Raw genomic sequence first — 26731 nt, forward strand, 5'->3', positions numbered from 1 at the left:
ATGAAAGAGGGTGAATGATCCGACAGTCCTTGGCAAGGCAATTTACCGCAAATACTCCTTGATACATAGAGACAAAAGTATTGAGACACCGCCCTCAATCGCTAGTTTTACTCGGATGACTTTGGCATGGAAGAACTTGACAGTCTGGACGACCACAACTTCATGAAACAAACTAAACTGCGAGCCTCTGACCTCACAAATGTTCCACAGACACATTCCAACATCTTGTCGAAAGTTATCCAATATTTGGAATCTGATTTACAAAATGGAATTGTCTCGTAAAGGAAATCAAAATGTTTCCCTTTACATTTGCCTGGATTGCCTCATGTGAACAGTGTTAGTCATGCCCATGAGGCTTTAAGAAGCCCCCACACCCACACACACGCGATTTTTTTTCATGTCCATGTGTGTGACGTCGCTCTCAAAGTGTGTCATCCTTCATCACTTTGCTTCAGCAACATTGACACACTGCAGCACCCTCCACGTCTGACCTCATTTCCTCCACCCAAGCATCCTGCATGCCCGAGTTGGAATGTGACAAACTCCGGTGACATTCCTGCCCACTTCTCTCTCGCTCCCTCCCCCTCGCCTTACACTCACATACGATTCTCCCTATAAGGTCTACAAAGCCATATGCAACTTTTCCCTGTAACTGAAGCATGCTGTTTCTCAGCCTCCAATACAGTCCACTTACTCCCAGTGCAAGGAGTGCCTTCCTTGAAACACTGCTCAAACAAGTTTCCCACAGATAACCGGTTGTGTTGGGAACGCAGCAGCGCGTCATTGCAGCTGTGCGTGTGCGTGTGTGTGTGTGTGTGTGTGTGTGTGTGTGTGTGTGTGTGTGTGTGTGTGTGTGTGTGTGTGTGTGTGCGCGCGCGCATGTGTGTGTGTGTGTGTGTGTGTGTAGTGTATAGATGACCACGTCTTTCAAAAAAGATACAGTAGCAGTTCGGAAGCAGTTTATTGTTAAATAAATAATATGTACATGGTTTCCTTTCCCTAATCGTAAACATGTAATTTACCGCAGTTGTAAAAAGCATGTAAGTCGATCTTGAAGGTCTTTAGAAAAGCTCCTGGGTAAAAAAGCTCGATCATCCCTGAGCGTAAAAGTTAGCATATGAAGTATAAAAAAAAATTACAAAATGGGTTCATACTTCGAAGAACCAGGCAGACTTTTGCTGGGAGCTTTCTCTGTACCTCACCTCCTAGACGGTTGTGTTCCCAGGGCTTTCCCCAATCCTCTCCGGGCTTGGCAGACAGACTTTGGGATTACTGCGAGGTTTTCGTGACCTCCTGCCAACGGCGGTCTGAAAACTCCATCCAACGCCAAGTCTGTTTGGCTCAGTGGCTCTTTTACGCTTTTCTGTCTTTTCCTTCTTCCATCTTTTCGCTTTTTAATATCACTTTAATGTGCGTCTTTATTGCTCTGTGTCTTCCTGTTACTTGACTCTTTCCTCTGTGTCTGCGGAACAGAGCATCCGCGATCCCTCTTTAATGTCTTCTCACTTGATTTAATGTCCTTCTTCCAGCGTAACATAATACGGTTGTCTCGCTGCAGTTCATCGGTGTCACTTCAAAGCTTTATGAAAAAGATGTCTTGACCACGCCTTGTGGTCTCTCTCTCCCCTACTAGTAACGACGCAACCAGGTCTGACCTAAAGAAGCTCCCTGCTCTGCCCACTCAGGCCCTAAAGGAGCATCCGTCCCTGGCCTACTGGTGACAGTCAAATCTCCTGACCTTTCCTCCTTTCTCGACTTCTTTTTTGTATTTCTTTTTTTCAAAGCTTTTCTTCTCCTTTGGCAGTGAGGAGCGAGTCATCGAGCACTACAAGAAGCTCAACGGACAGTCCAGAGGACAAGCTATCGTAAAGTGAGTGTTAGCGCCACTTGAGCGCGATTAGCCCGTTTGGCATCAAGTCTCACATGTGTTGTCCGTTCCTCATCCTCACAGCTACATGAGCATTGTGGAGTCCCTGCCCACATATGGAGTACATTACTACGCCGTAAAGGTACAGTTTTACTACTCTGCCTTCGTTTTTTTTCCCCACCACCCTCTTTTCACCACATGTGTTGTTTTTCCTTCTGGACTTTAAAGCAGGCAGTATGGGGTTATAATGGTGCTTGAGTCGATCCGGACTTTTGGTTGTCTTATTTCTCTTGCTGTCAAACCACACACACACACACACACACACACACACACACACACACACACACACACACACACACACACACACACACACACACACACACACACACACACACACACACACACACACACACACACACACACACACACACACACACACACACACACACACACACACTCAGGTGATGTTTTCATTGTTGTTTTGTCACAGGATAAGCAGGGGATCCCATGGTGGCTGGGACTGAGCTATAAAGGCATATTTCAGTATGACCATCAGGACAAAGTCAAGCCTAGAAAGGTGAGATGACCTTCCAAAGTGTCCCCACTATCCCCAGTCGGTCAAAGAACCACATACAGTGGCACCTTGACTCACGAGTGCTGCAATTCGCGGGGGTTTCAGCTACACAGCTGTTTCATTGAAGTAAGAAAAACTAGCATTTAGAGCCACTGAAATGGCCAAACATCTGAACGAGGAGAGCCACAGTCGCCAATAAATTTTCAGCTGTTTATTGAACAGGACAAACAGTGGAACACCCAAATAGAAAATGAGAACACTTGCAAAAAACGGATGCTCTCTCTGTAATAACCAACCTAATGACCGACTCCATCTGCTGTCTCTCACTAGACCAGGCCCCTTCAAAAAGTAATTACACTTTATAAAACTTTATAAAAAAAAGTTTATGTCTTTACATTCTATTTATTTATTTTATAAGATGCTGCAATTTTAGTTTTTTGACCATTCGACCCACGCTTAATCCAACTGTTATACAAGTAGTGTTTGGTTTTCATGTTTGTATGTTATAATTTGCTGCACATAGTTTATTCTGCTGTACTGTCACATGTAAGGGTGGGAAAAATAATCGGCTAAGTCATCTACAAGAATTTGTAGAGAAAAACCTCTGCCTCAAATCTACTGGAACCAATGTTTGGTAACGTCCGTGTTGATCGCATGAACATTTGTCTCTGATGGACGCTCTCTTTCGGTAACAAGGTTAGAAGAGGATGATGCTCAGGGATGATGGTGGCTTGAAACTGGAAAAAAAAAAGACCAAAATAAAGTTTGATGTAATTACTGCAAAGCAGAGCTGGCAGAGCTTGGAAAGTGGAGAGTGAAACACGGTATTGTGTACTCATGATGATGAGCGGGTCATAAGTCTTCACGTCGACTGCGGTCCAAAGGAGTAGCGTAAATGTCTGTGAGAGCCACTTTACCCGAAAAGAGAGCACGACACCCGACCCCTGGCTTATACGAAAATATTGTTTTCTTTGAAGTGAAGTTAACTGTTCTTTTGATGGCGGTGCCAGCACCCACAGCGGCTCTTCTCTGTCATGAGGAAAGAAATGTCATCTGTGCCGTATGTTGCACATGTAGCACATTTGACAATAAACTTGACTTCAAATTGAATGTAGTGTTAATATACATCAACTTTGACAAACCTAAGGGTTATTTGTCGATGGGTGCTTTTCACCGTCACACATTTTACCCCCCCACCAAAAAAATAGCAACTGGGCAGTGTTTGATTGGGGTGGGGGGGCAGCAGCAATCAATGAATAATCGAGCGGTTCGCTCTGTTCGTGATAGCCTTAGTCGCATACATATATGAGTAGTCAAGGAATGAGAGGAAATTTACCATTTAACGGACAGCAATCCGTTTAAATTATGGTTATCTTGAAATAAGTTCGATTATTCAGTACATTACAACACACCGTTTTTTTTCTAACAAGCAAAATAAAGAGATAGAAAGATAAAGATGTGAAAAATACTAACTGAAAATGGATCCAACATTGACCCAAAAAATGTGATCCGAACCATATCATGGTTTACATGTACTGTCCCACCAGGAATGAGTCTGACTAAAATAACGGTGCGTTCAACAGAATTTTACTGGGGTGTTTGTTTTTTTTTAATCTGACGATATATAATTCCACTTTTGGCCATTTTTAAAGTCATCTCGCATTCTCCCTGTGTGACTAAATGGTCACGACTCATATTTTCCCCCATCAGTGAGTCAACTCATTGTGTTCGAGAAGAACAGTGACAGTCGCTCTCTCTGTCTCTCTTTACACCCAATTAGTGCTGTCATGTAAAAGCCTTTCTTGTCACCTCTGCCCCCCCCCCCCCAATCATGTTGAAGGCCTTGCTTGCTGGCATTTTACCTCGCAAGGTGTTAATGGGTTTAACACCATCAGTGCACGCTGAACAGCCACCGACACACTCTGAAGCACATAACCCCCGCCCCCTCACCCACACATACACACACACACTTACATTTTGCACACGCTCACAGGAACTGAACTGAGCGATGAACTCGCCATCTTGACAAATACATCCCGTCTGCTGAAGCTTTCCCGTTTGCCACAAATGTTTTGTCTGTGTGTTTGAGTAACAGAAGTCGTCAAGCTAAGAGGTGTGAGTTTGCAGTTTTAGAAGCTAAATTAACTTTGTTTAGATAGTTTTAAAAAATGATATGAACTACGTCTAATCCTTATTTGTCTTTCACTCTATCACTTATGACTTCTGGACTGAATGAATGGTTGCAGTGTGTAGCATTTTCTTCGTAAAATGGAAGTGGCAAAAAGGATTGGGCAAAAAAACATATCGACCGTCCTTCACAACTGACTTATCAAGCGTTATTATTATTAGCATAGCAACAGCTTCTCTGAGGCACTCGGTCTGTCAAGTATCAGCCACCCCACCACCACTTTCTCCTCAAAACCTCCATCATACACATTGTCACCGTCCAGTGCAAAGCATCTACGGTCAACACAAACGCTAACTTCCTTTAGGAAGTAATGCCAAATAAATCGATCAGTTCAAGGGTCAGTCTGTCATCATTTTAAGCCCTTTTAAATGTACAGATAATGTTTTAGTTGACTTCATCCTTGTAAGCCATTGTGTAAAAAAGATGTGTAAAAGCTGACGTTAACATTAACTTTCAGAACTTACAGCAGCTAAAGCAGGGGGAAAAAAAACACATTTAGCGGTGTACTCCGAACTGTCTCAACTTGAGCTGACCTCAGCCATGAAATTATTGAGTGACTTTTGTCAAACTACTGAAAATATTAGTTAGTTTCCACTAATTTCCTAATGACGAGAATTTGGTCGTTTTTTTGTTTGTTTGTTTTTTTTATAATTTCACAAGCAACCAAAAATACTGCATGCTTTTCTTCAATGATAAAACATCTTGAATGTAGTTATGGAACATCTCAAGACTTGACTTAATTCCATTGAACACAGTTTTGGTTGGTGAAAACAGGGTGTGATGTCCACAGCAGGAAGATATATGCCTCACTCAAAGAGAGGAAGAAGAAACACTCAGTCAAGCGTAGCAGCTCCAGTAATCACTGACTCACACTGTCATTGCTTGCCACTGAAAGGCTGATTCAGTTCGGGCAAACACGCAACACTTAATGTGAGCTATTTTGGAGTGTATTTACTATCTTTGTTTCCCCACAGTTAAAATAATCCATCCATCCATCCATCCATTTTCCGAACCGCTTGATCCTCACTAGGGTCGCGGGGGGTGCTGGAGCCTATCCCAGCTGTCTTCGGGCAGTAGGCGGGGGACACCCTGAACCAGTTGCCAGCCAATCGCAGGGCACACAGAGACGAACAACCATCCACGCTCACATTCACACCTAGGGACAATTTTAGAGAGTTCAATCAGCCTGCCATGCATGTTCTTGGAATGTGGGAGGAAACCGGAGTACCCGGAGAAAACCCACGCAGGCGCGGGGAGAACATGCAAACTCCACACAGGGAGGCCGGAGCTGGAATTGAACCCGGTACCTCTGCACTGTGAAGTCGACGTGCTAACCACTGGACTACCGGGCCGCCCCCAGTTAAAATAATGACTCTATTAAATGATCATCCGTAAAAGACCATGTTGTTTGGAGATGTGAAAGTACCTCAGCTTACCGCAGATCACACATGCGCACACACAGACTCGCGCACGTAACTGGAGCTCACAACATGAGTAGACGGACAGGTCTGATGAGTGACTGACTTGGGGCATATCATATGATTTCATTTTGGAGCGTACCCACCCACCCATTCGCTGGAGCGCAGAGAAACATCCAGACATCCAGCCGGTTCCCATTAGTTTTTCCAGATATGTCATCCTTCCAAAATGGCACAGTCCCATGCAAACAACAGGAAAGAGTGTACAGGATTTGCCATGACGACGGCTGGATACACCAGAACCCCACCCACATGGACGTAGCGGCACAGCAGTCCAAAAGAATAATACCCCAGCCGAGGCTATTTTAAAACTATTCTTCTCCAGTACACCGAAGAAAGGCCCTTACTCTTTATCAGATCTGACCTTTATTATCTGTCATACTCAGGATACGACCGCTCGATTGTTAAAGAATATCTACCAGCTCGGCGTCTGCATGTGAATGTTTGTGCGGTGATGTGTGTATTTTCATGTCTCGGATTTAGGATTTATAGCATACATGTGCATGACTCCCAAGCTCTGCGCTACCCTGGCTTGGCAGACTTTTTTTTTTCTTTTCTAAAATTGAAGGCATACGTCAATACAAACATGTCATGTCTGAACAGAATTATAAATGTCTCTTATCGCCATTATTCTGGCCAACACATACAGCCCTTCACTATCTGCCCCCACTTGCTATATTTAGCACCACGCTACATTTGCGCTTCACACGCCATTGAGCATAAAGTTTGATAAGGGAGTACTTTCCTTCTCCAAGACGTGAGATGAAACGGTTAGAACATTTCGCATTTTTTTTTATGTCACGATTATCATGACCAAAACGATATCAGTTGTTGTTCTTGTGTAGAGTTTACATGTTTACTCCGGCTTCCTCCAGAATTCCAAACACATACATGTTCGCTTCACTGAAAACTAAATCATCCTTTAGGTGTGAGTGTGAGTGCTTGTTTGTCTCTATGTGCCCTGCCATTGGCTGGTGACCAGTCCAGGACTCCGCCTCCCGGCCAAAGGCAGCTGAGCTAGGCTCCAGCTCACCCGCAACTATAATGAGGATAGAAAACGAATGGATATCAGTTAACGCAAAACCTTTTTCAACTAATAATGCAGTGCATCACAGAATACAAAGAGAAGCCAGAAAGAGAGAATTTCACTCTACAGTATGAATGATAATCACAATACTGTATAACGTGGCTGTTGTGAGACAATCTTGTTCAAATATCCATCCATCCATCCATTTTCCGAACCGCATGATCCTCACTAGGGTCGCGGGGGGAGCTGGAGCCTATCCCAGCCGTCTTCGGGCAGTAGGCGGGGGACACCCTGAATCAGTTGCCAGCCAATCGCAGGGCACACAAAGACGAACAACCATCCACGCCCACACTCCCACCTAGGGACAATTTAGAGCGTCCAATCAGCCTGCCATGCATGTTCTTGGAATGTGGGAGGAAACCGGAGTACCCGGAGAAAACCCACGCAGGCGCGGGAGAACATGCAAACTCCACACAGGAAGGCCGGAGCTGGAATTGAACCCGGTACCTCTGCACTGTGAAGCCGACGTGCTAACCACTGGACTACCGGGCCGCCTCTTGTTCAAATATGTTCATTTTTTTTTTACCAATTGATACCAGTTGTCAGTCCCCACGTGGTCTGTTGTTTGTGTAAATTAGCAACCAAATAATTTAGATGTAAATCCAAAACTCTCTTGGACACTAAAACTGTTGGAGAAGTGTCGTACAACCTCCGTCTCTTCTTGACACTGTGAAAGCCTCGCACCATTATGCCACATCAAAATGGAAAGTTTTTACATTTTTTTTAAGACAGAAATGAGCGTAAATAGTTAAGTTACACACACATATTTGAAAAGGCCTGATTTGTTGAAAATCAATTGCTGGTAATAATTATAATAGAAGCAAGCATGTTGACCACAAAGGTAAGGATGCTTGCAGAATTTCACAGATGAATCATACCAGCTCATTGTTTATGTTTTTTTCATTATTGTATCACTCATGTCTTTTAGACGTTTGAAATGTAACCAGTCACTGGCTTTTAAGTCTCATCTGAAGGAATATTTTTCTCTTGTCTGGGCCTCAGCGTGGGCGCAGGCTTTGATGGGCATGGCCAGTGGAGGCCATGTCTTTGTCCCTACCATTCGAATCAGTGACGGCATAAATAAGATTAAAAAGTGTTAGCAAATTTACATGATTATCGATGATATCACAGCAATATAAAGTGTCATATCAACTTTCACAATGCAGTCTTTGGTATCCCAAGAAAGATGATTTATTTTTATTTGTTTATAATTTCCTGAAAAGTCATGACTTTAGAAATGCAAGGATTTAGCCTTACAGCAACAATCAAATGGTAATACAGTCCTGCACTAAACATTTTAAAATGTTATCATGGTTTATCGGTGAACATTTTCCATCCCTATTCAAGACATCCGCTGGCACATACCACATATATACTGTCGGCTATGTTTATGTCATTCCTGTCTCGTTGTTGCCTCTGTTTCCGCACAGCCCATCTGTCCCTCCATTGTTTTCCCAGGCAGTTAAAATTCCTGGACCAACTTTGTCTCCTCTCTTTTCCTGCCCGGTCTTATAGTTTCCTTACTTTTTATTTTTTGATGTTTTTTTTTTTTATCCTCACTTCTCAAATATTTTGTTGACTGTGCATTTGCTCGCGTCAGGGCAACTGGGCCCTCTCTACTCGCTCTCGGTCTCACTCTCTCCCCCTAACGAGAACCAGACTCAGACAGTGTGTGTTTGTGTGTGCACTGAGCTCTGATCAAACAAAGTAAGGGCACTTCAATTGTAGAGAGGAAGGAGAGGAGGGGATGGTGGGATGGGGGGGAGGGGGGGGGCTCACAGAACGCTTCATCACTCCTCCCCTGGACCCTTTTTACTCATATACACACACACACACACACACACACACACACACACACACACACACACACACACACACACACTCTCTCTCTCTCTCTCTCCTCCCCGACCGCAGAGCAGGAAGTACAGTCCCTGTGGGATAGAGGAGGGGTCAGGCGCCCTAAAAGCCCCCCCCCCTCCCTCCCTCCATCTCTCCCTCCCTCCTTCCCTCCAAGTCAAGTTACAGGAGAAGAGGAAACTTTGCACACTTTCACTCACACACACACACACACGCCTACAAATGGTGAAGCAAGTTGCGGAGGATGTAACGGCACACATGCTGAGGAATATGTCTTTCGGCTTCTTATACAGCGCGCGATAATCAAGTGCTGTCAGCCTTTTTTTCCCTCCTCTTTGGGGTGCTTGTAGAGGCAAGGATTCTCTTCAAAGTTGCGTGGACTCATTGTCGGGCCGTGTTTTGTCTCCTCAAACTTCAGGTGTTCCAATGGCGTCAGCTGGAGAACCTCTATTTTCGAGAGAAGAAGTTCTCCGTGGAAGTTCATGACCCCAGGAGGTAAATCTCTACAACAGATCGATCGTCAAGGCAATTTGATTTTAAGCATTCAGGTAGATATTTGACCACTATTTAAAATGTATGATTTCATTGAATGTTGCTGCTGTTGAATTCTACTCCCATTTATTATTTTGATGCAAGTCATATTTCTCGACCTTTAGTGTTCCTTATTACACACACAGATTTCAGCTTTGTCTTAAAACACCAGCGAACACAACAGTGATTTTGGTGCGAAAGCTTTTTGCATTTGTAACACCTAAAACTAAAAAAAAATAAGACTGAGAAACAAATTTTGACAGCCAGAATCGTGCATTATTTACAGCTATACAACTGAGTCATCTTTTTCTCCCAATCGCAACACACACTTCCTCCGACCTATCACCAAACATACTCCCCATTTATACCATACATACTTACTGTTTGCATAAGAGGTATTTCCCTCCATAGCAATAGTCCAGACAGGCAGCATTTCCCCTCGTAATCTTCATCTACTCAAATCCAAAACGATGACACACTACCATCTAGATGGATCTGTTCGTCATTACAGCGGTTTAAAAAGGTTTTATTCAGAGACGAGCTGGGCGAGGCCCTCCTCCATGACCGTGAAATATTGGATTCCTGTTGACAAATATAAACATTCATGGCAGTGAATGACTTTCATGTTACTTTTAGTGGAGTGTTACACTCGCCCGTAAGCGCTGCAGAACATGGATGGATGTTTAATGTGATTCTCGGGCACGCAACTATCGGATGAGCTGACAGTACAGTTATGCACTTCAACAAACACTCTTCTTCTATCTTCTCTCATCTTATAATTATTTTCCGATAATAATATCCTAAAGGTTCCCCCCGTCCTCGAAGGAAAAAAAAACTAATACTGCTAATATCTTACAGCACACAAACACAATACGTCAAAAATTCTTGACAAGGGAACCCCACGAAGAACTCAACATCTGTGTGAGTGGGCCGCTTTGTTGCCCAAATGACCCGGCCTGTATTTATTTAACATGGCTCCATATGTGCAGTGTTGCAGGGGGAGGAGGGGGGTGGGGGGGACAGTCAGGGACAGGGTGAAACGACGAGCAGCAGTGTTTTCTTTGAGAGGAGCTGTCATTACGGTGAGCTGGCCATGAGTGTGTGTTTAAATAAGTATGAGCAAACACGCCAGCGTCGTGTGTGGCTTATACGTGCGTCGTCTTCTCACAAGCACCAGAGAAGCTTTTTATTGCCAGTAAAGTGGTACTCTAATTGTCATACAGTCTTTGCCAGCTTACTTTAGTTCATTTACATTGCAGATCTTTTTGTGGAACTGCATGGTTCTTCAACTTTTTACACCAAATACCACCATCATGACCAACATATACCGTAAATGTGACAGAGGTCTAAAATGTGCAGCACAAATAAGCCACTATAACATTCTTATAATATATCATACTAAAAGATCGTAAAAAAGTTTAATCTAAATAATGATGACATTAAAATGTTTTTGGTTAAAATTTAAAGGAGAGCCATACTCGCCATTTATTGAACCCCGGGAAAACAATAAAACACAAACACAATGAGCACACTTGCGCAGGTGCTGCTCGAGGCCACAGCTGCACCCCCCCCCCCCACCCCACACACACACAATTGCTAACATCACATGCCAAATCACCAGGCCCCGCCTCCTCAAGGCATCTAACTAACACAGATGCTACACTACATACGGTACAGTATTTTACATATTTTTTATTTAATTCTTTGTGTGTGTTCAAAAATATTTACAAAGTGTTAGAAAGGGTTTTAATAATCCTAAAAGTGTCTAAAGTGTATAGGCTGCATAGTTGCGGCTGCATCTGGAACATCACCGTGATTAACGGGGGTTCAGTGTCATTTGTTTGCATTCAGTGCATATAAAGAGGCCTTGTGTCCGCTTCTACTGTAGGGCATCAGTGACACGCAGGACGTTTGGCCACAGCGGCATCGCGGTGCATACCTGGTACGCCTGTCCGGCCCTCATCAAGTCCATCTGGGCCATGGCCATAAGCCAACACCAGTTCTATCTGGACCGCAAGCAGAGCAAGGTCAGCAATTTTCTTTTCACCCATTCACTAGATTGTAGATAGTATTCACATGATGTCACAGAACCCCGCCAATCGACCCGGCAGCCGCGTTGTGGACCAAATAAAAAAACCTGAGGAGATGGTGTTTTTCTAAAACGCTACTTCACAATGGTAGACACGTGGTATTCTCGGCTGAAACAAGAGGGCGAACAAAGATGTCAAAAGAAGCATCTTTGGACTACGTGATGTCAGACACCATGACTGAGAATGAACAAAAAAATTGAGTTAACGGAGAAGAAACACCGGGATTGTAAGGCACATTGCATCGCACATCAAACTCCCTTCCATGCGTCCTGGAAAATGGGGGCTTAACACCCAAGGCCTCAGCTGCAGGCCACTCGGTGCAGCCTAGTGTTGGACTTATTTATTCCTTTTAACAATAAATATTATCTGGGTGTTTTTCCAACCTCGTTCGTTGCGCATGTAATATTTTAAATGAACGTCTTGCCCAGTCATCGTGTGGTTGAGTCGCGACAGGCTGAGGAGTCATTTATTTGTTCAGTTATGATCCAGTGAGCATATGATCGTTTTATCAATTTATTTATCTATGTTACTGTTCTGATCCTAGTATTCTCTTTGGGATTTTTTTGTGCACCTGTATAAACACTTGGATTTATGAAGGATGAAATTAACAAAAAGAATACCCTGGGGGGAAAAAAAAAGAGCAACAAAATACTAATTTGGCCGGAAAAAGATACTCATCTGTCCTTGGCAAAAATTAACTACATTGCATAAGAGTATAAAGTAAAATCCATATGATTCACTACTATTATTATTCGATGTGGCAAAGTACCGCTAACCAAAACCATTCATACTAGCTGGTGGGCCGCACTGAACACGGCATTATTCTTTGCTTGACACCAATCTTATTTTATCCGACTTTGCTATTTTTGTCGTCCTGCTCTTGTTGTTAGTTCCAGTACGCCAGTCTAAACGTTTGAATTGGCACTACGGGTTTGCCAGGTGTACATTTCTTTGTCCCCCGCCAGCCCCTTTTCTCTATTATTTCATACTTTTTCCACCCCATTTCTCTGTTATTTCATTTTGGAACTACTGTATTTATTCTACACTTGTACTTGTTAGTCTGAGCGCCACGGGCCCTTGAGAAACGAAATATAAACCCTCTGGTGTCTTTCACGGCCTAAGAGGAATGACTGACAGGCTTTATGCTTGAGCTACCAAATGGCAAACAGGAACACGTGACTTCAACGAATACAATCCATTACAACACAGACACATTCAGACATGATGGTTGGGTTTGTGCCAGGTCTTGATTTTAACGTCCTCTTGCTTTTGGCACGTGTGTTTGTCCAGTCTAAAATCCACGCAGCACGCAGTCTGAGCGAAATTGCCATCGACCTCACTGAAACGGGAACGCTGAAAACGTCCAAACTGGCTAACATGGGCAGCAAAGGCAAAATTATCAGTGGGAGCAGTGGCAGTCTACTCTCATCAGGTTAGTTCGTACATACTATATACGTGTGATCGTGTGTGTGTGTGTGAGTTTGGGGGTGTAAATGTGAAAGATTAATAGGCGAGTGCATTCTTGGGTGGCGGCGTTTGAGCAGGGCGTTGGTTGACAGCTGGACGGACAGAAACAGCTGCCTCCGTAGAGAGGCCATCGATTGGGCACCTTATGTTCACACACACAGAAACCTTTCTTCTCAAGCGACTGCATTTTATGTTTAAAGTGGACAGCTGGGCCAGTTCGAGTTTTTTTTGTTTTTGTTTTGTTTTTCTCCATAGTTAGGCTGTAAAACAATGGTCCCCAACCACTGCTAGCTACTATTTGGTACCAGGCCACACGGAGAGACTGACGTACTTATTTTTTGCAACGCATATCCAAATATTTAGGATATTTCAAAACTTTTGGGTATCATACACATTTATATGCTTTCAGAGTCATTACGGCTCCCGTGATAAAAACAGGCTTGACACCAATCAAATTACAGGACTGATAATAGACGTGATAATAAAAATCACGCTCGGTGGGCTGGATTTAAGAGCATTGTCTGAATGTAGCCCGCGGCCGATACTTTGCCCACCCTTGCGTGGCAGGTTAATGGAACACTCCAAATTCTCCCGAGGTGTATTTGTGAGTGCGGATGGTTGTCCGTCTACGTGTGCCCTGCGATTGGCTGGCAACCAATTCAGGGTGTCCCCCGCCTACTGCCCAAAGACAGCTGGGATAGGCTCCACCATGCCCTCATGAGGAGAAGCGGATTCGAAAATGGATTATTGGATGGATTATTTTCTATATAATTCTTTTTAGATCACATCAATGTGTTTTATTCCCCCCTCACTGCCGCTTTCTATTTTAGTTTGTACTTCATTATTTGTACACGTAATATACCGCAGTCCAAAATATTATGCAAATAATGTTTTGCAATCCAAACAGCAGGTCTGGGAGGCTATTCTGACATCTTGGAATGAAATTCAAGAAGAATGCGTCCAAAAACTCCCAAGTTCAATAGATCTAAGAATTGCGAAACTGCTATCAAATTCGAGGTCCTATGTTAAGATGTTTTGGATTTATCTAGCTTTTGATTTCAGCAAATAAAATCTCCTAATGCTACAAATTCAGTAAATGAGTCAAGGAAATTCAGTCCATTTTCAGTTCTTTGATCAATCCAAAATGTTTTGACACATTGCTGTGTGTGATAATTTGGAACAATGCATTTGAACAAAAACTTCTTTTATTGGGAACATTCAATTTATTCTTAAAATTATGCTTAGTACCACTAGCATAGACTAGAAAAATGAAAGAAAAAACATAATTTGCATCATAATTTGGAACATTCTGTGTTATTACGAGTACATATGTTTATCTTACATTCTCTCTTTAAAGTGACATGATCAGAAGCTGTAGTAGTCACTCAAATGAATACAATCCCTGCCTTGGAGCATAAAGTCTCTGAACAGTAACATGAGCCTCAACGCTGTGGGCCAGATTGTTTTAAGAATCTTACAGACCAAAGTAGCTGATCCATGGTCGCCATACCAACAACAGACACTGTTCTCTTTATAAAAGGCCAGGCCACCCTCCTAAGGATTATTGTGTCTTTCAAAGCCCATGTGTGAATCGCCAACAATCGAAACTTTGAGTGCATTAAAGCCATCTGTGTTTTTGTTTGTTTGTTTGTTTATTTGTTTTTATCTGCCACAGCTTTCTCAGCGGGTGAGTCTTGCGTTGTTTCTGTCTTTGCCCAAGACGAGGGCGACGGTGTGCTTGTCTGTGAGCAATTTGTCTGAAACTTAAAGATGTGTTACAAACAAGACTGGCACCATCTCCGGCTCCCCAGAGATTGTGCGTCAGTGACTTTTGTCCTCTGCACTGCCCCCCTTTTTCCTTGAAACAAACAGCTTCCTTATCGAAATGTTGCACTCACTTCCCTGTAAACATCCTGGCAGACTTGTGCAGGTGCATGGACAATCTCTCCGTCTTTCTCCCGGACAGCCAAGACCCCCACAACAGCAAAGAGCCTCATAACAGTACTCTCCTGACACTTAACCGCTCGGATTGTTTTGCAGGCTCTCAGGAATCCGACAGCTCCCAAACAGCCAAGAAGGACATGCTGGCTGCGCTGAGGGCCCGCCAGGAAGCACTGGAGGAAACGCTGAAGCAGAGGCTTGAGGAGCTCAAGAACATCTGCATCAGAGAGGCTGTATGCCAAGACTTGGAAAAAAAAATCTCCGCTCTTCTAAATCTTCAATTGTTCCCCCTCATTTTACTTTTAATTTGCAGGAGCTGACAGGGAAACTTCCCAAGGAATACCCTCTAGATCCAGGCGAGGAAGCTCCCACAGTGAGGCGAAAGATCGGTACTGCCTTCAAATTGGATGAGCAGAAGATTCTTCCAAAAGGGGAGGTAAATGATTTTCATTTATAATCAAGGTTTTTTTTTTCGCAATTTGAAGCACATCTTTTGTCAAAATACCCCAGGGATCAAGAATTGAATAAAAGCACTCCCGCGACCTTGGTGATTCTCAGTATCTCGGAAAAAGAATTTTTCATTCGAATTTTTAAGGCATGTTATCTGAAATCACCAGAGCCCAAAACATGATGGGCCTGTCATCTGTGATACATCTGTCTTAATGTTCCTTGGTTGACCAAAAATAGAAACAAAAAAATCCCAGAACTGTGCTACTTCTAAAAATAGTTCCTTTCACAGGAAGAGCTTGTGGTTACATGCCTACCAGTAGACAGAATGTGCGTGGGTTCTCGTATTTTTTGAATGACGAGATTTGTTGGCTTTGAAAAGTTTCCACACACTTTTTTTTTTTCAAATCACAAACCTTCCTGGTCAACATTGGCCACTCTTTCACACACACAAACCGACTCTAGCAGTGTGGAAGAGATTACTCACGACTGACATAGACCGCTACCATGTCGACTCCAGTGAATAGATCCCAATGATGAAACACAGCATTCACTATGTACAGCATATACTATACAATATATGCACAGGTGCATCTCAAATTAGAATATCATTGAAAAGTTCATTTATTTCAGTAGTTTGGTTCCAAAAATGAAATCACAGTTTAATTAACCAATTGTTTAATTCAAAAACATGGTAAATGTAAAATAGTTTATCGAAAAAAAAACTTTACATTTTTGTGTAAATTCATCACCATATTTACAGTACAATATGGTAACGGTGGGCAACACAATGGTCTACTGGTTAGCGTGACAGCTTCACAGGACAGAGGTGCAGGGTTTGATTCTGGCTCCAGCCCTCCCTGTGTGTAGTTCTCCCCGTGCCTGCGTGGGTTTTCTCCGGGTACTTTGGTTTCCTCTCACATTCCAAAATCATGCAAGGCAGTTCAATTGCACACTCCAAATTGTCCCTAAGTGTGATTGTGAGCACGAATGGTTGTTTGTCTATGTGTGCCCTACGATTGACTGGCAACCAGTTCAGGGTGTACCCCGACTGCTGCCCGAAAACGGCTCGGATAGGCACCAGCACGCTCGCGACGCTTGTTGAGGATATGCGCATTAGAAATTGGTTGAGAAAGGTGTGCACTAATGCTCAAGGATACTTCAAGGATCGAACCCACAACTTGGTGTGGAGTCGACCACTCTACTACTGAGCCATGCCACCCGTATATAATATGATGCACTGTATAGTTGCCTACCTCTTGACCTGATTTAACTTTAATTTAAGAGTAGGATTGAGTTGTTTGACTTGGTGATGCCTACTTGACAAATCCTAGCTAGCTTGTTATTATTGGAGTGCCGAGTGTTTCTAAAGAGAGGATTCAGCGGTGAGAAAATCTGCTGCGACCAAGATAAATTATTTCTGCAGCATGCTTTCTCTGGCAACCTGCGTATTCATAGAGAATTTACAGCCTCTGTAAACTAAGCCTCTTGTTGGTTTTGGATCATGAGTAGGTAACTTAACTTAGCTCACTGGTGTCGCCCACATTGTTGCCATTACATCCTTGCATTTGCTCCTCCCAGGAAGAAGAGCTGGAACGGCTGGAGCGGGAGTTCGCCATTCAGTCACAAATTACCGAGGCCGCCCGGCGCCTGGCCAGCGACCCGCACGTGAGCAGCAAGAAGTTGAAGAAGCAGAGGAAGACATCTTATCTCAATGCGCTCAAGAAGCTACAGGAGATCGAGAACTCCATCAATGAATATCGAATTCGCTCTGGAAAGAAGCCCACGCAGAGGGCTTCGCTTATAATTGAAGGTAGCAGCAGTCTCGAGTTTTTGTCACATGACAGTATCTTATTACATAGTGGTGTCTTCTCTAATAGAATAAAATCATGGCAAAAGAATGAACAAAACAGTTTCAAATCTCCCAAAAATATGATAAATCTTGGACAAAACATCTGACAAAAATAGGACCACAAAAACATGGTTGAAAAGTACATGAGGTGACCCAAAAAAAAACTAGAAACATTTAGGAAAAAGTTGAGAATATGACAAACCTTGAACAATAATAATAATAATCATAATAATAATACAAATGTGGAAACAATTTACTGTAGAAAAACAGTAGTCAAAGCCTGTCTATTCGGACAAATCTGGTCATAAAGCAAGCTCCTTCTGGTGTTTTTCGTTCCTGTAGAGGCCAACATCGGCTCCGAAGATAGCTCGCTGTCTGACGCTCTGGTCCTGGACGATGACGACCCCCAAGTGACAGGCACCCCCAACTTCTCACCGATGGCGTCGCCCCACAAGGGCCTCCCCCCGCGTCCACCGTCTCACAGTCGTCCCCCGCCACCGCAGTCCCTGGACGGGCTGCGACACCTGCACTTCGGTCGCGCCGACTATGACAAATCGCCCATCAAGCCCAAAATGTGGAGCGAGTCTTCGCTTGACGAGCCGTATGAAAAAGTCAAGAAGCGCTCCTCTCACTCCAGGTAGGAGGCCGTGTTGACTCACCTGGTGTTTCCCAACATTTATTAAACAAAGGCACATGACAAAAATGTCATGGCATGGGACACCTGAGGAGTTCTTTTGCGTACAATTCATCCAAAGCATTCTTTTTCTCTTTAGTCACAGAAGATTCCCAAGCTCTGGCAGCACAGAAGCGGGCGGTAGCAACTCTCTGCAAAGCAGCCCCATCAGGAGTCTCCCTCAGTGGAACTCTCAGTCCAGCATGCCGTCCACACCTGACCTGAGGACCCGGACGCCACACTACGTACATTCCACCAGGTCCGTCCTTCGCAACTGAACCTCAATCTCATTCTTTCTGTTTCTGCTCATACTGTAAAGCTACGTGCCTATTACAAGCTCTGATATGAGTGTGACCTCACATAAATCGGCACCTTTTTGATTCCTGTGGCATTTAGGGGTGCACATGGTACTTGTGTTAAATTGGCGTTGGCATCAAGATGGGGGTCTTTATAAAATGTCCCCCTTTAATGTGTGAATGTGTGTGCCCCAAATATTAACCCCGAAGTATTGTTTGCGTGCCCCACAGGTCAGTGGACATCAGTCCCACACGTCTGCACAGTCTCGCTCAGCACTTTAGGAACCGCAGCTCCAGCCTGGAGTCCCAGGGCAAGCTCCTGACGTCAGACCCAGACCCACACTCGCACTCGCACGCCCTGGGCCCGCTGGGAAGCCCAGACTTTTTCCTGGGCCCCACGCGGACCTCTAACGGCTCCGATCCACTGGACGACTGCTCCTCCTGCACCAGCCAGAGCAGCTCAGAGCACTTCTACCCTGCCGGCGGGTCCTTAGTGCCCGGTAGCAACCCTAACTACTCAACCCTCGGGGAGGACTCGCCATCCAAAGCCAGGCAGCGACAGAGGCACAGGTAGGCGGAAGGACGAGGCATTTCAGCATTTATTCTGTATCCTGAAATTCAGTTTAATGTCCATGTACAGGTACATTCTTTGTTCTCACTAGTACGACAATTCAGTGGACCATTACAATATCAAATAAATGCTCAACTGGCTTGCCCTAAAGAGCTTTCCGGGAGATGGGTCTTCCTCAAAATCTGCCTCTGTCGGGTGATGCAAAATCCACTACATCAACGCCTCTGGAGAAGTGGCCATCTCAGATCTTGTCCGATTGGTCGGTGCAAAATCTTTTCGGCAACAATCTCACATTGATCATTGACACCTTGCCCCATTTTTGAGCATGAGAGGAGGTGAGAAGTAGAGAGAAGAATTGTCAGTAAAACAGGGCAAAACCCAGATGTCAGTTTCTAAAGTAGGAAAGTATGCAATATTCCTTCTAGATGTGGTTTAACTAAACGTGAGAGTGTAAAAATAAGTCTTGAGTCAAGATTTCACATTTCTGCAGGTAGTAGCTGAAATTTCCACAGGTAGGACATTCCTGAGTACTGGAGGAGCAGTGGAGAAGGCCCCAGAACCTGCGGGCTTATTTTAGTCTGAGTCAGCAAAAGACCAGCATATGGCGAGTGTAGGTCTCGGAATGGAATATACCGTATGACTAAGTCAGCAAATTTGGAAGTTGGTCAGCTACGTAATAATTAAAGTAACAAAATCTTAAAATCGCATCTCGTGTGGACAGTGAACCAAGTTGGCCAGTATAGGGTTCATGTGATCAAAACTCTCTTACTGGTGAGAACAAAGAGTCGACTGACTACAACATGGACTTTAAACTGCATGTCAGTGGTACAGAATAAATGCTCAAACGGCTTTCCATATGTTGGCAAAGTTCTCCTTTTCGTAGCACCTCTCCTCTTTGTGATTGACCCACATGTTCCCTTCAAGGTCCGCCGGTCACCTGGGGTCATCCAACTCAGGCTCCATGCCAAACCTTGCAGCTAAGAACGGTTCGGTTGGGGGTTCAGGCGGAGGTGGCATCGGCGGTGGACAACATGGCGTCTACCTCCACAGCCAGAGCCAGCCGTCCTCACAGTACCGCATCAAAGAGTACCCGCTGTACGTGGAGGGTACCCCCAACCCGGTGGTGGTGCGCAGCCTAGAGAGTGACCAGGAGGGCCACTACAGCGTGAAGGCTCAGTTCAAGACCTCCAGCTCCTACACGGCTGGGGGACTGTACAAGGAGGCCTGGGGAGGGGAGGAGGGCAGCGAGGGCGGTGGCCGACTAACGCCGTCCCGCTCGCAGATTGTACGGACTCCGTCGCTGGGGCGCGAGGGGAGCGGCGGAGGAGGGGGCAGAGCGGCCGTGTCGGAAGAGCTGCGCTGCTGGTACCAGAGGTCATCCGGGAGTCTGAAGGAGAGGAGTCACTCCCACTCAGTATCCGCCTCATCTGAAACAGGGTCACAGCAAGGCACGCTGGGACATGGACGGGGCAGCCGGGTGGGAACGCTCGTTAAGTGTTCACCAGGTACTCATCCTTTCATCACGCTTGCACATCCCCATGAGATTGTCATTTCATAATGACAATAAGAATAATATTATGCCGGTTGTATGTCTTTTCTCTGCGTAGTCTGACTTCCTCCCACATTCCAGAATGTTAGGTTGATTCAAAACTATTCATGGTCATTTGTTGTGTATGTGAATGAATGGTTTTGTGTCCACGTGACCCGCAATTATCTTCTTGACCAATCCAGGGTGTATCCTGCCTGGCCCAAATTCATATGGGCATAGGCTAGACTGTAGAACTAAGAACAACTGTGTTGAACATGTGCCAATGTTATCAGCGTTCCTAACCAAAGACCCCCCCCCCCCCACAACCTTAGTGGCGTCCCCACACAGCCAAAGGAGTATGACACCCTCCAGCGAGCAGGCGGCCACGCCTACGCCCCCCTGCAGTCCACAGCACATCCTCAACTGGCAAAGCGGGTAAGACCCCCGGCGCACCCTCGGCAGGTTTCACGCTCCCACTCTTTCATCTTGCCTCTCTGCTGTTTGGCTTCACCGTTTGTCCACTTTGCAGCCTAACTTTCCTCCTCAACGAGACTCCCTCTATTCTACACTAACACGCCATCCCCTGTGTGTGTGTGTGTGTGTGTGTGTGTGTGTGTGTGTGTGTGTGTGTGTGTGTGTGTGTGTGTGTGTGTGTGTGTGTGTGTGTGTGTGTGTGTGTGTGTGTGTGTGTGTGTGTGTCTGTATGTCTGTGTCTGTATGTGTGCTGTCTCCTGCTTTAGAGGCACAGCAGATAGCTCTCCCACTGAGGACGTCTGTCAGTCTCCTCTTCGGCCTGGCTCTGGTGTCTAGAGGTACTGTCCCTAGTCCTGGAGAGACCTCCACCATGAGCTATGCATTTTTTGTGGTGGTGGTCGTAGCACTGCTCTCTTTCTGGCTTCAACCTATTCTTCTAACACTAATTTCTGCTCACAAATTTTCTTGACGCTTTATTGTGGCTCACTAACAAACATGTGTAGCTGTAAAGGAGTCCATAGACCTTTTTCACGTCATGTCCTTCCAGGTGCCGTAACTTCCGTAAATAAACACTGCTAGGGCCCTGGCATTAGCAGTGTTTATTTGATCAAAAAAGCCTTTAAAAGTTTTATGTGAGGTTTTGTGCCCTGTAGCCATGCCAGCCTCATTTGCCAGAAATCTCCTGGCACACTACTTTTAGATATTATTTCTTAAAGTTCCATAGGTCAAATGGGGCTACTGTGGCCATGGAGAATATAATATGTAAGCCCACGCGGGGTGTGCATACCATGTCCAACCCTTACAGAATGTATGGCGCCGGGCCCGTTTTACAAGCTGGGCTGCACAGGGCTGGAATGCAACAACACGGGTCCTATACACGTTACACACAAGTTTGCCTTGAGAAGTGTGACAAAGAGGCCCAAGACGCACACCAAATGCACAATGTGACGAAACCTGAACCGTGAGCATACCTGCTTAATTTTAATTTGTTTCTAACTTATAATATCAAGTAGCTCTGCAACAATTATTTTAAATTAATCTGTCAGGTTTTTTTTTCAATTCATCAATAAGTGTTGATCATCGACAAGTAAAATCAGTATGCAAATGTTTTATTTTGATTCCACCCAAGCAGTCAGTCTTTGACGCAGGAGTACATTGGAGAATCTTCCCTGTTGAGAGGATAATGGGTTCAGGCAATTTTAAGGTCGTTTCAAAGTAGTTGTCGATGAATTTCATCATCCATTAGTTTTTAATTAATCAATTGCTTGCTTGCACCTATAAATTTAGTGTGCGTGTCAAAAATTGTGTTTGTGCTCGTTTTCTGAAATTTCAAATATGACTTACCCACCATGTCCTGCCACGGGCATCGTCAAGGTCAAAAGTAGATTCCTCATCGTCACCGGGGCTCTCGTGGCAATTTAAAAATTGGACCCAACATCCACAACAATTGCAGCGTGTCACATTTGCCCCGTCACATCCCGCTGTCACGTGCATCGCTTTTTATCCGTGCTGGGCGAGATCGTAGTTTCAACATTTGTCTTGAATTTGCAGACAGCAAGTGTCACAAAAATAGCCGAAGAAAACGCCAAGTTCACGCTGACTTGGTTGAACTGAAGCCTTGGGGTGTACACATAGCAACAGTAGGGTTGGACTTTGGATGGAGGCGCTGCACGTTTTCTTGTTTTTCTGATCTCCGTTTCCTCCTTTTGGCAGGTCCTTCAGCGACAGCTGCTTCCTGGGCAGCCCCTCCTGTTCCGAACTGGCGGATGTGCAGTGGTACAGACGGGACAAGGCCAAACCTGGAACCCTGGTCTGAGACTTTCCCGGACCCCTCCCCCCGGCCCCTTCCTTTGCATCACCACTCAGAACAGCCATACATGGCACTCCTTCCAATCCCACTCTACCCTCGGGATGCGAGCTACAGGGCCGAGTGGATGTCAAAAAGAAAGAGAGAGAGCGAGAGAGCACAGTCTTGTGTGTTTCAAAGTCCCCCCGAAGAGGATTCCTGCTGGTTTTGAGCCACCAGTCCTAAAAACCCATATAAGTGTGTTGGGTTTCTGGATTCCCATTCATCTTTTATTTTTCCCTTGCATATTTATTATCAAACATAGAGAAGATGAATTTTCTTAAGAAGAAAAAAACAAAACAAAACTATGTTGCAAAGATTTATGACAAAAATTCCTTCACCCGGGTTTTATTCTACAGGCTGGATGGACTGACCGGTCGCAGGTCACCGTGTGTGGAACACGATCTGGACTACAGCAATAACAAAGATTGTTGGATTTGTTCTTGCAAGAGAGACCGCCAACTGTGTCGTTTGCCGAGGATTTGCAAATTTGGGGCTTTTGACGTCCGTTCGGCGCTCTTTGGAGCGACCACACTCTCATCATTTCCTGTCACTTCCTAATTAGTGTTGCAAAATTGCGGGATTTTTTTCTCATTTTCCATGGGAATTAACAGAAGTAAAACACAAAGTTACAAAATTCAAGATAAATTGTATTTAGCATAATTATGACCAAAATAACCGAACTTGATTTGGTCTTTTTTTTATTTATTTGATGTATTGTGCTACACTCCAAAATAATTGGAGTCACAAATGAATGTTGGCCTCTCAAGTCAAATAGAAAAATAAAAGTGGAGCAATACAGGACTGTAAACTGTAATATTTTGGCATGTGGGCAAATAGAGCCACCTACAGTATTTTCCATGGCAGTCCTCTTGCAGCAAAACAAAAATGGTTTGATTGAAGCGTTTTATGCTACTTTCGATTCAAGTTGCCAATTGGAATTTAATTCCCCTGGAAATTGACCACCAACATTGCAGCCCATTTGACCCTCGTCACTCAGTTGCAGTCCCGCCTGAATACTCTTCGGCTTGGGATTGCTTTGTAGAGCAAGGCAGCGCTTACTGTTTCTCACATAAAAAAAGTATTGGGACACTCGGTCATTATAAACACAGGAAGTAGTACAGTAGGTGTAGTCATCATTGATGCTCCGCAACGATTGCCTGAAAAAAGGTTGATTCGTCTGATATGACGACTTTTTTTTCCTGACTCATTAATATTAATACTTTTTACTCTAAAATGAAGGCTGATTTCTTGGAAAAATAGAATTTAATTCTCGTGAGATTATAACCATCTCTTGAAATATAACTCTGTTGTATTAGTTGTCTTTGCTTTTCTGTTTAAAAAAAAAAGACTCCAATGTCACGTTGCAACATTTGTTTTGTTTTGTTTTTTAACTCAACTTCAGGGTGGGTTTTTTTTCATTAAAAAAAGGCAACACTTAATTTTATGAGATTAATACTTATTTTCTGAAAAAATGCAATGTCATAACATTTTCTCTTGAAGATATATAACTTCAATGTGGAAATATTGAGAAAATTTGATTTCACGTAAAATTAATATATATTTTTTTTCTTGGACAAAAATGCACATTCAAATCTCACTGTTATGAATTTTTCATAAAAAGATACAATTTGATTCTCATAAAATTAAAAAAGTCGGCAGACTTTTTTATTGAAAATGTATTACAATATAACAGTATTCATTCCTTGGGGGAAAAATAGAATTTAAGTTTATAAAATATTCTCATAAGATGAACATTTTATTTTTTTGGTTGGGGGGTTTGAACAAAAATGTTGCAATAATTTAACCCTGCCAACCCCCCCTCCCCCAAAACAAAACTTTCATATATATAACCACTTGTATCCTGTTGGAATACTCACATGTCCGTCACAAATTGATTCCTTTTGCGGCAATCCAGTGGGAAACGACTGCAAGATCATCAACGTTAACTACCGCTAACTGACTTACTACTTTGTTGTACACTAAGAATGCCTCTAAAACTATCAGAGGTGTGTCCCAACACTTGTGTCCATATAGGGCCTGTACGCGCGCGCACACACACACACACACACACACACACACACACACACACACACACATAGTGAAGGTCAGAACACTTGTATTTATGGGTGCTTTATAATTTTTTTGGGGTGCCAACCTTAAAGTGGTCGCTGGAGGCCTTGAAAAATGGCAGCCAGGCAGATTCGCTCAAAGCACAATGTCAGGGAGGAAAAATGCTCAATTTGGCCCGATTGTCGATTTGAGCGTCATGCTTTGCACAGTCTACACCACAGGATTATCGGTCAGGATAATCATTTAGAGACATTTGATAATCAGGCGTTTGCTGAATTTGATCAGAAAGGAGGAAAAATACGCACATTTGGTCTTGTTGGTATCCGTTACCTGTTTTTACACATATGACACCACAGGATAATTGTTTGGAGACAACTGATAATTTGGCCATGACTGACTTTGAATGGAGGGTAAATGCTCAAATTTGGTCAGATTATCATTAAATGCAAATGAAGGATTTATCCCGTACGTACAGGACAGGGTTAGAAAAGCACAGTTTGCAGCACCGCCAGCATCGTGTTACATTTTTGCACAACAGCAGACCGACCATATTCGCTTTTGTCGTGTCAAGTTTCGATCGGTGCTCATTTTCCTCACTTTCAGACCCATCGCAACATCCACGTGCTACCATTAGGTTCCCAAATTCCAAATATGTGAAAGCATCCTAATCTCACACCATCCCTCGTGCATGCCATTGAAGACGAAAGCCCCCCAACCCAAACAATCCACATCCACCCCCAATATATCGTGGCCCTGAATGACCTTTGTGCAAATGTCGAAAGCCCGGTGTCGTTCAGTGCAGCCTCCTCCCTCTAACCTTGTGTTAATCCAAGCCAAGAGAATTTCAACTCACTTGTTTTTAATGCTCTTAAAGAGGCTTGACATTGTTTTCTTTGGATTTTGAATACTGACTCTTTTCAACAATGTTCCCCTCACCGTTGTTTTTTTTTTTTTCTTGTCTATCCCGGTGCTCCACGAGTTAACATGATAGATACCATTGCCCCATAGAGTCAGTCCATCCAATCCCAGTTGATTTCAACACACAGCATACAAATAGAGCATGTAACTGTTAACATGAATACATTTAATGTGCTGTTGGAAAACAAGTGTGGAATTGATTATACTGGAGGGGGGGGGGGCACAGGGGCGGACAATAATAATGATGATAACTGAATTCCACAGTTAATTTATTCTTTTCTAATAAAAATTTGTATAGTAACTTTTTTCAAAAAGGGTGTCATTGGAAAATGTGGTGAGGAATTTTTTCAGAGACGCTGTCGTTGGTTCAGGAGATGAACACAAATAAATTATTGATGAATGTTTGCAAGGCTCCCCTTTGATGTTTTTTTCGTTTATTTTTAATTTCATTTTACATGGTTTGAGATGTGAATTAACCTTTTTTTTGGAACCATGCTCATATCTCAAATCATCTTTTCCCGTTAAAATGAATGAAACCACTATTAATCCATTTTGGCCACAACAAACTGTTTTGTAATGTGTTTTTAAATGCGCCAAAAAGCATTAAATGTTATTTTTTGCAAAAACGGAGAACCATAACATAATGAAACAAAATGTAAACAATCAAGCAATTTGTCCGTCATGATTTAATGCCATATAAATTGTGACCAAATCCAGACGAAAGGTAAGACGTAACGGAGTTAAAGGGGTATTTATAATGCAGTGGTACCTCTACTTACGAACATCTCTTCATACGAATTTTTGAAAATATTGCCTCTAGTTAAGACATTTCCTCCAGAACCAATTAATTTTGTCCATAGACATACCACTGTCCAAAAAAAATGGTTACATTTCTTTTTAACCCTGGAGAACCCACAGGGTCAAATTTGGCCCATACAAATTCTGCTACTCAAATGCTACCCTTAAATCCCAA

At 43.7% G+C, this 26731-nt stretch overlaps 1 protein-coding gene across 7 annotated transcripts in view; it reads left to right on the forward strand.

Annotated features, from left to right (window-relative positions):
* Positions 1-26162, forward strand: part of frmd4a (FERM domain containing 4A) — a 140504-nt gene extending 114342 nt beyond the window's left edge. For 6 of the 7 annotated variants that reach the window (XM_086108597.1, XM_086108598.1, XM_086108593.1 and 3 more), the window contains exons 8-23: positions 1634-1717; positions 1805-1870; positions 1952-2009; positions 2358-2444; positions 9470-9545; positions 11467-11609; positions 12963-13104; positions 15180-15313; positions 15394-15516; positions 17109-17340; positions 17722-18016; positions 18153-18311; positions 18580-18918; positions 19844-20424; positions 20780-20882; positions 22635-26162. In XM_086108597.1, the coding sequence (XP_085964723.1) occupies positions 1634-1717; positions 1805-1870; positions 1952-2009; positions 2358-2444; positions 9470-9545; positions 11467-11609; positions 12963-13104; positions 15180-15313; positions 15394-15516; positions 17109-17340; positions 17722-18016; positions 18153-18311; positions 18580-18918; positions 19844-20424; positions 20780-20882; positions 22635-22737 (2725 nt within the window). In that variant the 3' untranslated portion in view covers positions 22738-26162. Of the gene's footprint in view, positions 1-1633; positions 1718-1804; positions 1871-1951; positions 2010-2357; positions 2445-9469; positions 9546-11466; positions 11610-12962; positions 13105-15179; positions 15314-15393; positions 15517-17108; positions 17341-17721; positions 18017-18152; positions 18312-18579; positions 18919-19843; positions 20425-20779; positions 20883-21187; positions 21260-22634 lie in introns of all 7 variants that reach the window. The other variant, XM_086108595.1, reaches the window with a different exon arrangement.
* Positions 26163-26731: the final 569 nt, after the last annotated feature.

Source organism: Hippocampus guttulatus, chromosome 4, assembly GCF_054856545.1.
Source record: "Hippocampus guttulatus isolate MCC_2025c chromosome 4, RoL_Hgut_1.0, whole genome shotgun sequence".
Classification (NCBI taxonomy): domain Eukaryota; kingdom Metazoa; phylum Chordata; class Actinopteri; order Syngnathiformes; family Syngnathidae; genus Hippocampus; species Hippocampus guttulatus.